At 43.8% G+C, this 12,933-nt stretch overlaps 1 protein-coding gene across 3 annotated transcripts in view; it reads right to left on the bottom strand.

The window, feature by feature from the left end:
* The window catches only part of FAM135A (family with sequence similarity 135 member A), a 907,387-nt gene that overhangs the window by 669,584 nt on the left and 224,870 nt on the right, over nucleotides 1-12,933 (bottom strand). For all 3 annotated transcript variants that reach the window (XM_085610912.1, XM_085610915.1, XM_085610914.1), the window contains exon 4: nucleotides 4,370-4,449. In XM_085610912.1, coding sequence (XP_085467038.1) covers nucleotides 4,370-4,449 — 80 coding nt within the window. The remainder of the gene's footprint in view (nucleotides 1-4,369; nucleotides 4,450-12,933) is intronic.

The raw sequence follows: 12,933 nt of genomic DNA, 5'->3' as shown, positions 1-12,933 counted from the left end.
TCTGTGTGGATCTGGAAGTGCATGTGTTCGGCGGTCCAGAGAGTGTCGTCGGTGCTGGTCGAAACCCTGATGGTGTTCTTGTGGACGATGGCGATTCCTCCTCCTACTCCGTTGGTGCGGTCTCTGCGGGTCATCTTATAGCCGTCTGGGATGGCTATGGCGATGTCGGGTGCGGAGGAGTCGTTCATCCAGGTCTCTGTCAGGAAGGCGACATCCGGTGATGATGTGTCGAGCAGGTCCCAGAGCTCAACGGCGTGTTTGTGTGCGGAGCGGGTGTTCAGTAGGATGCATCGGAGGTGGTTGAGGTCCTTCTTGGCGGGTGCTTCGGCAGCTCTGAGGCTGGTGTAGCTGCAGTTCCGGCTGGAGAAGGGACCATGAGTGCGTTTCGGGGCAGCCTTGAAGCAGGTGTGGGTCCGTCCGGGGTGGAGTGCGAGGAGTGTGCTGGCATCGTAGCAGTGGCAGTTGTCGTGGTGGGCGCGAGGACCAGGGGTTCTGGCGCTGGGCTCGGTCCAGGCACGGACGGGCGCAGACTGGTTTGCCTTGGGCACGCCAGCGGCGCGGCAGCGCCGCGGCCGCCATATATGAGGAGGTGGGAGGGAGGAGCAGCTGGGAGGCGGGAGGCAGGGGCAGCGAATGGTCAGTGAGGGGGGGCGGGGCCGCAGGGGACACAGCGGCGGGAACCGGGAGAGGCGAGGTAACCGGGGGCAACCAAGCACAGGATCAAGGGCACAGAAGGCAAGAATGGACGCAGAGTCAGGGGCACACAAGGGGTACAGCATACAAAAGAAAGGTCACAGAGTCAGGGGCACACGAGGGGTACACAAGGCAAAAGAAAGATCACAGAGTCAGGGGCACACGAGGGATACACAAGGCAAAAAAGGGCAACAAGCGGAGAGAGACGTGCACAGGAAAACTGGGGGCAGCGAGGGGGACAGCCAGCAAGGGCACAGAGAGAACAGGTAGAGGGCGGACTTACCAGCAGCAGCAGCAGCGGGCAGGACAACACAGGCGGAGCTGTGTGGTGGGGGAGCGACCTACCTGGCAAGGCTTTGTATGCAACCCGCCACACTTTACACATGACCAGGACTCGTGGCTTTGATCACAAACACTAGCAACAGACATTGTGCATACCCTAGATCGACATCTGGTGAAATGAGGACATTGAATTTCAGAATTTTTTTGAAAAATGTTCACAGGAGAGCAACCCCGGATCTGTGAAGTGTTCATAAAAAGGGAACTGACGTCAGTGCGCCAGGGTGGCACCTTATACAGCTCCATTGTGTCACATCCAGGGTGGATCCCGGAACCGAAGCGCTACCTATCAGCTGAGGAGAGCTATTTCAAGTTTCTGGATCCAGTTTGGTGCCTGGAGTGGATTCAAGAAGTGAGGAATCTGCTGATGGACATATCCATCAGAACATACTTTTTTCGGCATGCAACTTTCCCTTTGTTTTGCATTTTCTGCAGTCTAAAACGGCTCCTACCTGAAAACCTAGCTATGGACAGTAACAATATGTGCTAATACACAAAAAGGCAACAATTTAAAGTGAAACTTCCGATGCAGAAATAAGAGAAGCTAGCAGAAGAACCCAAAATGTCCTGTGCTTTAAAAGGAATTTCTTCAGCCAACAAAGTTCCTGAGGATGTTAGCTCCATCACATGAGTAGGTGTTGCTTCTAGTATAAAGTACACGGATATCATGCCAAAGCAATCTTTGCTCTCTTAACAACTTAATTTTGCTATTGTTTAATTTTTGTTTTAAATGTACAATCTTGTTTTTTCAAATAGAGGATGCCTCATGTGGAACAGGATTCGGCCTGGAGGGTATATACTACCACATGATTTTGGAATGCAACTATACTGGGAATACATCACACGAAAAGACGTTCGAAGTAACAGAGATAGAATTGACCCCCACTCCGAGCTGGTGTCTCCTCAATGTATGGGAACCCACAGATCTTAGTGAGAAGGGTCGGATCTGGGTCACATTGGGGATCATAATCACAAAACGAAATATTGCCTGACACTGGGGGCCCCGGTGGTACCGTACATACGTGAGTGGGAGAGAGACCTGGATTGGTGTATGACTGTGAAGAAAACGGTATATACAAGTAGGGGGTGCCCTAAGAAACAGGAGCAGATCTGGGACATGTGAAATGCATATCGTGGAAATCTGTGTGAGCCCGAGAGTACAGATGCAGAGGAGAGTAAACCATATGTTCTATAAACAGATGCTGTTTGAAACTAAGCATGAGTTCTTTGCCGAACAGATTAAACTAGCCAGTAACTCTTCAAAGGAATTGTATAAAGTAGTTACTAGGCTGGCACATCCACAGCCTGCAACTATCATAACCAGTCTGAAATTTTGCGAAGAAATTGCTACTTTTTTCCAGGCTAAAGTGGAAGCTATTTTTAACACGTTTAAGGACCCTGCGGGTAGTGTTCCAGGAGCTAAGGTAGGACCTGTGTTAAAATTTAGCATGGATAGTTTTCCACCAATATGCTACTTAGACACACTCAAGCTTCTCTTATCTGCCAAATCAGGCTCACCTTATGATCCGTGTCCAGTAGCAATAGCAAAATTGGCCTCTGAACCCATAGCCTTGACTCTTACACCCCTCTTCAACGCTATGTTTTCCGAAGGGCTTTTTTCTAAATTATGGAAAACTGCATCGGTCCTACCGCTCTTGAAAAACCTAGTTTGGATATTAAAGACCCAAGCAGCTTCCGCCCCATCTCACGCCTCCCTCTGCCCTCTAAATTGGTGGAGAAATACATGAACACTAAATTGAGCGCTTACTTATGTGAAGCCAGGGTTCTGGATCCCACCCAATTTGGGTTTAGAGAAGGGCATAGTACTGAAACCGCCCTTCTTAAATCCACGGAAGAGATTAGGAGAGGGTTGGACCAGGGAGGAAAGGCGGTGCTGATCCTGCTTGATCTCTCCGCTGCCTTCGATATGGTCCACCATGGAGTATTGATGGACCGTTTGTTGGCTTGCGGAGTAAGGGATAAAGCCTGGACTCCCCTTAAATCCTTCCTTTCAGATAGATGTCAGACAATCTCATTGGGTGAGTTCGCCTCCAAGCCTTTTTCGCTTCCATGTGGGGTTCCTCAGGGGTCTTCCCTGAGCACTACGCTCTTTAATGTTTATGTATCTTCTTTGGCTCCTTTGATTGAGTCCTTCGGCTTTTGTTTAGCATCTAATGTCGATGATACTCAAATTGTGATCTCCCTTCAACCAGGGCAGGAGAAGGTGTCGGGTGAGAGGCTACATGATTGTATGGGAGCAGTGGGAGGCTGGATGACGCAAAACTGCTTAAAGCTTAATGCTGGTAAAACAGAGGTGATTCTGTTTGGGAATAATGTTAATCTTTGGACTCCTAGTTCGTGGCCTGAGGCTATGGGGACCCTTCCAGTACCATCCAAAAAAGTTAAGAACCTGGGTGTAGTACTGGATGAACATCTTGATATGCGTGACCAAGTGAATGCCGTGGTCTCTGCTACCTCCTATATCCTCAGGACCACGTGGAAAATGTTACCTCTTATACCGGCAGACTGTAAGCGCACAGTGGTTACGGCCTTGATTATGTCAAGACTAGACTATTGTAACAGTCTTTATTTAAATATGCAGGAGCGCAACCTACAAAAACTTCAGATGCTGCAGAATTCAGCAGCTAGGCTGCTTACTGGAACTTCGAAATTTGCCTCTATCTCGAGCTCAATAAAAAAACTTCACTGGTTGCCTGTAAAGAAGCGAATTCTTTTTAAATCCCTCTGCTTAGTTTTCCGAGCGCTTCAGGACATAGGCCCACTTCATCTGAAACAACTATTTCAGTGGTATGTGCCAGGAAGATAGTTACGCTCTTTAGGAGCAAAACTAACTGTAGAACCCAGTACAAAGAGAGCTAGATGGGGTAGTAGAAGTTTTTCTGCTGGGGCAGCTAAGGCCTGGAATGAGCTTCCTTTTAGTTTGAGAAACTCTAAGGACTTATTTTCATTTAGGAAAGCGCTAAAAACATGGCTGTTCTAATTCTTCTGGCCGGAACCATTGTTGGGAGGACTGTAGCAAGCGCCCGGACACCTTAGGGTAACCGTGCGCTATATAAGTTTTACTAACATAACATAACATAACATAACATATGGACGATTCCCCGTAATAGCAATAGGCAAAGTGCGGAGAGCGGAAAGGCTGGATGGCAAAAGAGACACACCCAGGAATGTAAAATTGTACAAATGACAACCGGTATTGAAAAAATGTATACATTTTATGCTTCCTGTAACATTAATAAAAATAATTTTCAAAAAAAATCTTTCAGAGGCTGATATAAACCAATTTTTAAAAAACAATTGTTTATTTAAGGCTTACCTGTTGGATGCAATAAGCTAGCTTCTATTTTATGTGGAATTCGTGGTGGAATTTTCATGGACGCACGAATCTGATAAAAGCTATAGAAAAACAAAATAGTAAACGCACTGTGAAGACTGATTCAACTAACGGGTGCTTTATGCGATAATCAGAATAGCTCTTTCTAAAAACATTCAAGGTCACACACAGCCAAGTAACTAGGCAAATTCAACATATATGAGTGAAAAAATGGAGTTAGAATATTCAATTGTTACTGTACTGCAACTGGAAAATGTTACTGTGTACTTTTGCCGAATTGCATTATCAATGTTTTTCTGCTTTTAAAAATTGCAAACGGTATAGAGATGGCTTAGAACGCTTCAAAATGCAAAGTTTTAACATAAAATGAAACCTAATTCTTAAAAAAATTGAGGCACCAACAAATAAATGTATTGATTTTAACCAGCGATTTGGAAGGTCTCCTTATGTAGTACTCTTCAACAGCAGTTTATTTCCGGTTGTTACAGCATACCTTCAAAGCATATCCAATAAGCGCTTCTTTCTAGCTTTTGTCCTTTGAGACATGTTTTTGATGTGTTTTCTTCGTTTAAAAGTGTTTGAAAATATAAGTTTTAATTGCGCGGTTATCTCTTTACTTAATAACATGTTTAAAAACTAAAACAGAAAAGTTAATATGGTTTTCTATTAACTTGGCACAATGTCGATTAAATAGGCTGCTAGGTGTTTTTGATTATTTTTCTTAACATTTCACACATTTTTAACATATTTAAATGATTGCACTTTACAGTAGTGACTGATTTCCAAGTATGTGATTTTATATTACAGGCTATTCATTGAAACAAAGCTGCAGTTCCCCTCTTAATTTCAAATTTAGGGCCACATTTTACTATAGACGAGTTAAAACAGCTACTAGAGTACCAGAAATAAACGTAACTGTACCAGACACAGACTAAAAGCTCAGGAGGTTACAAAACAATTCGTGATTAGTGCCTTAATTTGATTACATTTATGGCGACTCAACTACCTTTACCGGAATGTCGATTGATGAGCAATAATTCTTGGACTATTAAATCAAGAGCTGAGCCAGCTTTAAAGGTGACTGCCCAAATACTTGATCTGATCACAATCTGTAATGGAGATGTATGCAGAGACAACACTTACTCTACAAAAGTCTCAGGGGAGGAATATGTCGCTAAATGAAAATGATGAGATTTTTTACGTACTCGCAAATAAGCGACACTCACTATCAACTGTATGGAGGTAGGCTACTTAATACATTCTTTGAGAGGGAGAGAGAGAGAGAGAGAGAGTGTGTGCGTGTGTGTGTGTGTGTGAGAGAGAGAGAGAGAGAGAGAGAGAGAGAAAGAAAATAGTCACCTTGCCATGCGGGTTCAGAAGGTCAGGCAAACATTTAAAAAGTGAGTGTATTTCTAGAAAATAAAATTCCCTCCATCGTCAGAGCCCTGTTACGTTTGCAAATATAACGGCACCTCATTCCAGGGTATGTAGGCGTGACCAAGTAAAAAATGTCTTACCAAATCGAAATGCCGGCATGGGCACAGGGCTTCGTCTCACAAATGACTGCAGAAAGCAGTGGCTCCGTTTCACACGCAGACAGTTTCTGCCGCCTGCATCTACTTAACCAGTTCCAGGTTCGACCCATCTCGTCATAAGACATCGAGCCTACCTGCATTTCTATTTCATCAGGCCCCCACAAAGCAGCATTCCATGCTTGACAGAACCTTCAACAGACCATGCCAGGGCACCGTTCTTCACGTCAGAAACCGAAAGGGGTTTCTGTGACGTTCCCAGTGTAGTGCGTCTCAAAGTTGTTCATAATACTCCTTTATTTGAAGCAACCCACTACATGGAGTGGGCAGAGGTTTTCTTGATGTGACATGGTCACTGGTGCCTGCCTTTAAAAGTACATAAGCGGAACCTTAAAAGCTGCTTTACACAGCAGTTCATCTGTGAAAATAAGTGATGAGAGATAGAAATCTTCAGCTGGCTTTTCTAGTCAGAAAGAAACTACCAAGATCAATCCTGTGTTTCAAGTGCATACATAACTCTGCAAAGCGTTTTTTTTTTGGTAAAGCGCATCTATTTTCATGTTTTTAAAGCATTTAATAAAATATGCATATATTACTTAGAGATATTTTAGCTTCAACTAAAAATAAACAAGGCAATCTAAATACATAAATTGTTTTAGCAAACGCCAACTGGGACTATTGTCATTCTCCTTCACCCCGATCTGTACGTGAAAACCTTCAGAGTAGAAAAGAAATTGCAACCATTAACCGCATATGCACCGAATCGATCAGCTTCTCTGATACCATTTTTAGTTCAACGAAATTACGGACTTCATCTAATTCAACTCAAACCTCAAAGTACCTAACTCGAAAACAAAGCCTGTACGAAGGTTTTAAACTTAGCAAACCAACTGAACAACATTCAGTAAGCCTGACTGCACATCTGTGTAGCATAAATATATGTAGCTGCCTTTTTGTAAAAAAGTCAAATGTTCCAGAAGATAGTCATAATAATAATAACAGTAATAGCAATGTGAATATCAATAATAATAATAATAACGATAAATCTGTTTAGTATAAATATATTTAGCTGCCTGGAAATATGTAAAATGTTGCAAAAGGTAAATAGTATCAACAATATTAATAATAACAGAAATAATAATTAATAATAGTAGCAATAATACCAACAAATCAGTTTAGCACACATATATTTAACCCGTTCCGTGCGGAGGACGACTTGGAGCCGTCCTCCACCACAGTGGGCGTGTGCCGAGAACAGATCCAGGCTGTCCTTGCACACACCCATGTTGGGAGCGCTACCTCCCTACCAGGCCCTCCCACCAACTTGCCCCCATCAGGGATAGCAGCATAAGTGCTTTGGCTGCCACCCGTCCCTTGGAGATCTGATAACATCAGCATGCCGACATCATCAAAACATACCGGGGACGCACTGGAAGCCATTTGCTTCCAGCAGTCCAAGGAGGAAGGTAAGTTTTGCTCCGGGGAGGTAATAGAGTCACCAGGGGAAAGTAAAGCACTTTTCCTTTTCCCTGGTGTTTCTCTGCAGTTCATTCCTGTTGCGGGATTCCATAGCAAGAATGCACACACTAGCCACCAGGGATTTTCTATTATTTTGGGTAGTGGGCCCTTGGGCAAGGGTTGCTCCTCTATATTGACAAACATATTTTGGCCATTTCTGGCAGATCAGCCATATTTTTAGGACAATCTGCCACCGGGACGGGACAGAAAGCAACTAGACACCAGGGATAATTTTATGTGCATGTCAGGAAGTGCCACTTGGGCAAGAGTCGCTCCCCATTAATGGGGGCACTTATTTTGGCCGTTTTTTGTCACCCCTGGGGACAGATTGGCCATATTTTTAGGCTGATCTACCTCCAAGGCTGGGCAGAAAGCCACTAGACACAAGGGATTAATTCATGTACATGTCAAGGAATGGCTCCTTGGACAAGTCTTGCTCCCCATTAATGGGGTAAATATGTTGGCTGTTTCTGATCCCTCAGGGCACATCGGCTGTATTTTTAGGCCCATGGTGAGGCAGAAAACCACTGACACTAGGAATGAGGTTATTTGTACATCTGGGAGCGGCCCCTTCAGCAAGGATCACTCCCCTTTATTGGGGCACATGCTGTGGCCTTTTCTTCCCCCATGCGAGCAGATTGCCCTTATGTTTAGGCCCATCTGCCCCCAAAGGGAGCAAACAGCCACTAGACACCAAGGATTAATTGATGTGCATATCGAGGAACAGCCCCTTATTCTCCATTAATGAGGGCACTTATTTTAGCCATTTATCATCCATATTTTTAGGCCCAGTTGCTCCCACGGGGGGGGCAGAAAACTACTAGACACCAGGGATTAAGGTATAAGCGGCCCCTGCGGCACGGATCGCTCACAGTTATTGGGGTAACATTGTGCCCATTTTCAGTCTGCCTTGGGGACAAGAAACCACTAGGCACCAGGAAGTAAGTTTCTGCGTGTATGTGAAATGGAGTTTGGCTGACGGTCTGCATGTACTGGCGTTTGGCAGGCTGTGTGTGTGGATTGGTGTTTATCTGATGGTGTGCTTGAACTGGGGATTTTGCTGGCAGTGTACGTGGACTGGCAGCTGGGTCACAATTTGTGTGGCTGGCATTTGGATGTTGGTGTGTGTAGTGGTGGTTGGCTCGGTTAAGGGTCACTTCTTCAAGTCAAGTCAATTTCTTGTCTTTGCTTTGTGCCCCCCCTTGGGGGCAGATTGGACGTTTGTGAGGCTGAGCTGCCTGCAATGCCAGACTGTTTTACTTCTTTTCATTATCTACATCTGTGACCTTAATGTTTTATTTCTCTTTTTTATTATAAAGCAAAGCTTTTGATTTCCTTGGTGACGGCTCCTGCTTGTGGTTTCGGCACTGGTAGATCTGTAGTTGCATGTGTTTGGTAAGAAAACGTTCTTTGTAGTTTACTTCAAATGAGTATCATTGCACGGCATGAATGCAATAAGTGCAGCGTATTTAGCTTCTGTTTTATTGGGCGTTCAATTCTCATTAGATTTGTGCAAGATGTGTATTGCGTTTTCTTGTGTGTAATTTCTTTTTGTTTTTCCTTTCTGAGATATCATTGGTGCTTGCTGTGTCTGTGCAGAGTAGGTGCAGGTGATCCTTAGTCTAGCTGTGCCTGGCAAGTGAGTGGTGTTTTTGCGTATCTAGGATTTTGAGTGCTTTGTATTGATTGACTTTTCCTTCCAGATTATTATATGCCAGTCATTTCACTTTCTGATTGATAGAGCCACACTTTGTTTATTACTTATTTTACACACTGATGGTCATTATATATATGTATATATACTTTTATTAGTAAGGAATATCGTAGCCACACAATTACCTCTCAGCAGGCTCTTGGTTTGCTTTTTGAATCTTCCTAGGACCATGGTTCTGAGACTGACTCAGCAGTGAATATTCTATCAGAGAGTAATCATTTGATGATGAAGCCACTCTGTGCAGAGGAAGTGCCTCTTTTGGAGGAGGACACTGATATTCAGCAAGAGGAATCTGGATTGCAGCCTGGGGCTGAAAGGCTTCCCATCGGAAGTACTGAACTTTGGGTTGCCCCAAAAATGGTGCAGCCTTTATTGCAGTTCCTTTAGTGGTGTCGTAGGGTGTAGAGTCTATACTGAAAACTATTTGCCTACGAATTTCTTTAAGTTGTTTATGGACGATGCATTCTTTAATGAGATTGTTGACCAGACTAATTTGTTTGCTGAAGAGTATTTGAGGGACAACAGTGCAAGGCTTAAGCCTCACTCTAGAGCTAGCCGGTGAACTCCCACAAATCTGGATGAGAAGAAGTTGTTCTTGGTGTTAACTTTTTTGATGGGCTTAATAAAGGAAGCTGTCGCCGTCTTCATATTGGTCTACTAGTCCCTTGATGGCATCTGCTATATTTCCTGCAACCATGAGTCGTGATCTTTGCTTCTGCTTCGGATTCTGCATTTTGCTGATAATGCTTCATGGGATCACCCTGATTGTGACTGTCCTTTCAAGATTCGGCCTGTCCTTGATAGCTTTATACATTGCTTTTCAGAGATCTATGTTCCAGGGAAAATATAGCTGTGGATGAGTCGTTGGTCCTGTTAAAGGGGCATCTGGATTTTATGCAGTAGATTCCTAGCAAGAGGGCACGTTATGGAATTAAGATGTATATGCTGGCTGAGAGTAGAACAGGATAGGTCTATAATTTCAAGGTGTATACAGGTACAGATTGCTCTATTGACCCACCTGGAACCTGCTGCTTGTGGCACAATCCCCTAACTGAAAAGGTGATCCTTAAGAACATGTATGTAAAAAGCTTCAGAGGGGACAGTGCAGTGCCTTGCGTAGTGATTAACTTCTAGCTGTGAACATTTATGACAGTTGCAGTGTCTACATGGTGACAACCATTCATGATAAAAGTAATTCTTCACCTGTGACTCCTTGGGTTCAGGTTGCTGAAGTGCACACACCTGTGTGCATTGTAAAGTACAATAAGCAAATGGGTGATGTAGATAGAGTAAATCAGAGGTTGGAGCTTGACACTGCTGTTCGTAAGTCATACATTTGGTATAAGAAGTTGGCTGTCCATTTGTTTCATTTAGCAACCTTCAATGCTATTGTTGTAGTCAAGAATTGTTCTCCAGATTCAAAGATGATTTTTGTTCAGTTTCAGCAGTCTGTGATAAGCAGCCTTGTTGTAGGGGAGCAGACAAGTGTTCCCGAAGTTAGAGTGGTTGAGGATGTGGCTAGACTGAAAGATAGCCACTTTCCCGATTACATTTCTTCCACACCCCAAAACAAATATCCCTGTAGGAGATGTAGAGTCTGTGTCCGAAGAGGTGTGCCGACGGAGAGTCGTGATGTACTGCCTCAAGTCTTCTAATCCTGGGCTATGTGTGCCCGCATGCTTTAAATTTACAACACACAACTGAATTGAGAGCAACCGTCAGCATAAAAGTGAACTGATTGGTCACGTTATGTATTTTCTGTTCAGTTTCACGGTTGTCACTAGTTTGATGTACTTAGTTAGAGCTATTGTGTTTGTAGTCAGGTTGGTATTTCTTATCCTTCAAACTGGTTTCTGTTTTATATTTTCTGTAAAACAAAAATGTGTGTGGACTGATGCTTGGCTGGCGGTGTGTATGAGTTGCCATTTGGCTGGCGGTGTGTGCAGTGACTTGCTGCTGGTCACTACACACACATTGCCAACCAAAAGCCAGTCCACACGCTGTAAGCTGCCTTGCGGTGTGACTGGCAGGTCAGTCCTGTGGGCATATAAAAGTGATGGGCCCTTGAATGGCGCTCTCTGTTGATGTGAGTGTTGTAATGTGCTGGGCCCGCGGCTGGTGGTGTGCATGTCATGCATGAAAGGTATTATGATTGGCTTGTAAAGCAGGTGGTGCCTTGTCATGGATTTACAGCTCACAAGCTGCAAGTCATTTGTCCGTTTTTTAAACTTTAACAGTGTATTTCATTTTTGTGAAATCTCTTGTTAATAAAATGTACATTTTGAATTTTTCACTTACCCATGTACCAAATCCAACGAGTATGTGTGTACATGAGGAATAGATGGATGTGCAGTAATATTTGTCTCTTCTGTCCTCTGCCAGGGTGTACATTGTCTCTAGGGAAAATCTACAAACTATAAATATTTTCGTAAACTGGACACCCAGCTTGCTTGCGTGGATTCCTCAAAGTACTGGAATCTGCTAGGAGCCACAAACTTCCTTCCACCCAGCATTCCCCTAAGTCTTCTGATAAAAATGTTACCTCACCTGTGTGGGTGGGTCGAGTGCCCACTAAAGTGCTGGGTCCAAGACGCAATGTGTCAACATCAACAAAAGGGGTAGCTGCAGTTTTTGTCCCTGGGTTTGGCAGCCACCCAGGAAAACCTATCGAACCCAGGCATTTCTGAAAACTAGACAGCCAGGGCAGTACAGGGTGGTGTGCCTCAAGTGGATCCCATAACGTTTTTTAGCCCACAATGCTCTGCAAACCTCAAGAGTTTCCTAAAATCACACATTTTCCTTGCATTATGGTGCCATATTCTTCCAGAATCAGAAGGAATGTACAAAATTCCTGCCACCCAGTGATTTCCCACTTGTCCCAATAAAATGCTGTCCCACTTGTGTGGCTGTGCCTAGTGCCCGCGACAGGAACGGATCAAACTAACATCAGTGTGAGACCTTGGAAAAGGACCCTCATCGACCTTGGTTTTATCTGATTTGTCGCGGGCACTAGGCCTTCCAACAAAAGTGCGGTACCATTTTTTATAAAAAAAACTTGGGATGCGGGGTGGAAGGAAGTTTGTGACTCCCCACAGATTCTAGAACTTTCCATTACAGAAATGTGAGAAAAATGTGTTTTGTTTTGTCAAAGTTTGAGGTCTGCAGAGAATTCTGGGTAACACAACCTGGTTAGAGGCACCAAAGTCACACCCATCCTGGATTCCCCTAGATGTCTAGTTTTCAAAATGTACAGGTTTGCTAGGTGTGCCGGCTGAGCTAGAGAACAAAATCCACAACAAGGCACACTGCAAAAAAAGTGTCAGTCTTCAGTGGAAAAATTTGATTTGTCCATGTTGCATTTTGATCCCTTTCCTATCGAGGGTACTAAGCCTGATTACACATGTGTGGTACGGTTTTTATTGGTAGACTTAGGAGAACACAGAATAGTAGACCAAGTGTTTTTACCAATTGTATTTCGCTGCATTTGTGCCTTCCAAATGTAAGACAATGTGTAAAAACAAAGACATTTTGCGAAAAGCCCTTTAATTTCACATGCTACTATGGGTACCCATAAATTAAGAGATGTGCAAATATTCACTGCTTCTAAAATCCATATCCTCTGCCTATTTCCGAAATACATACGTTTCCTTGATACCTATTTTTCAATATTTATATTTCACCATTTGAAATGTTCTATACCCGCAACACAATGAAAACCCATTGCAAGGTGCAGCTCAGTTTTTGGCTCTGTGCACCTCAAGTTCATGGAAAACGTAAAAATC

This window comes from Triturus cristatus, chromosome 6 (assembly GCF_964204655.1).
Source record: "Triturus cristatus chromosome 6, aTriCri1.1, whole genome shotgun sequence".
Lineage (NCBI taxonomy): Eukaryota > Metazoa > Chordata > Amphibia > Caudata > Salamandridae > Triturus > Triturus cristatus.
This window is presented reverse-complemented; position numbering and strand designations above follow the sequence as displayed.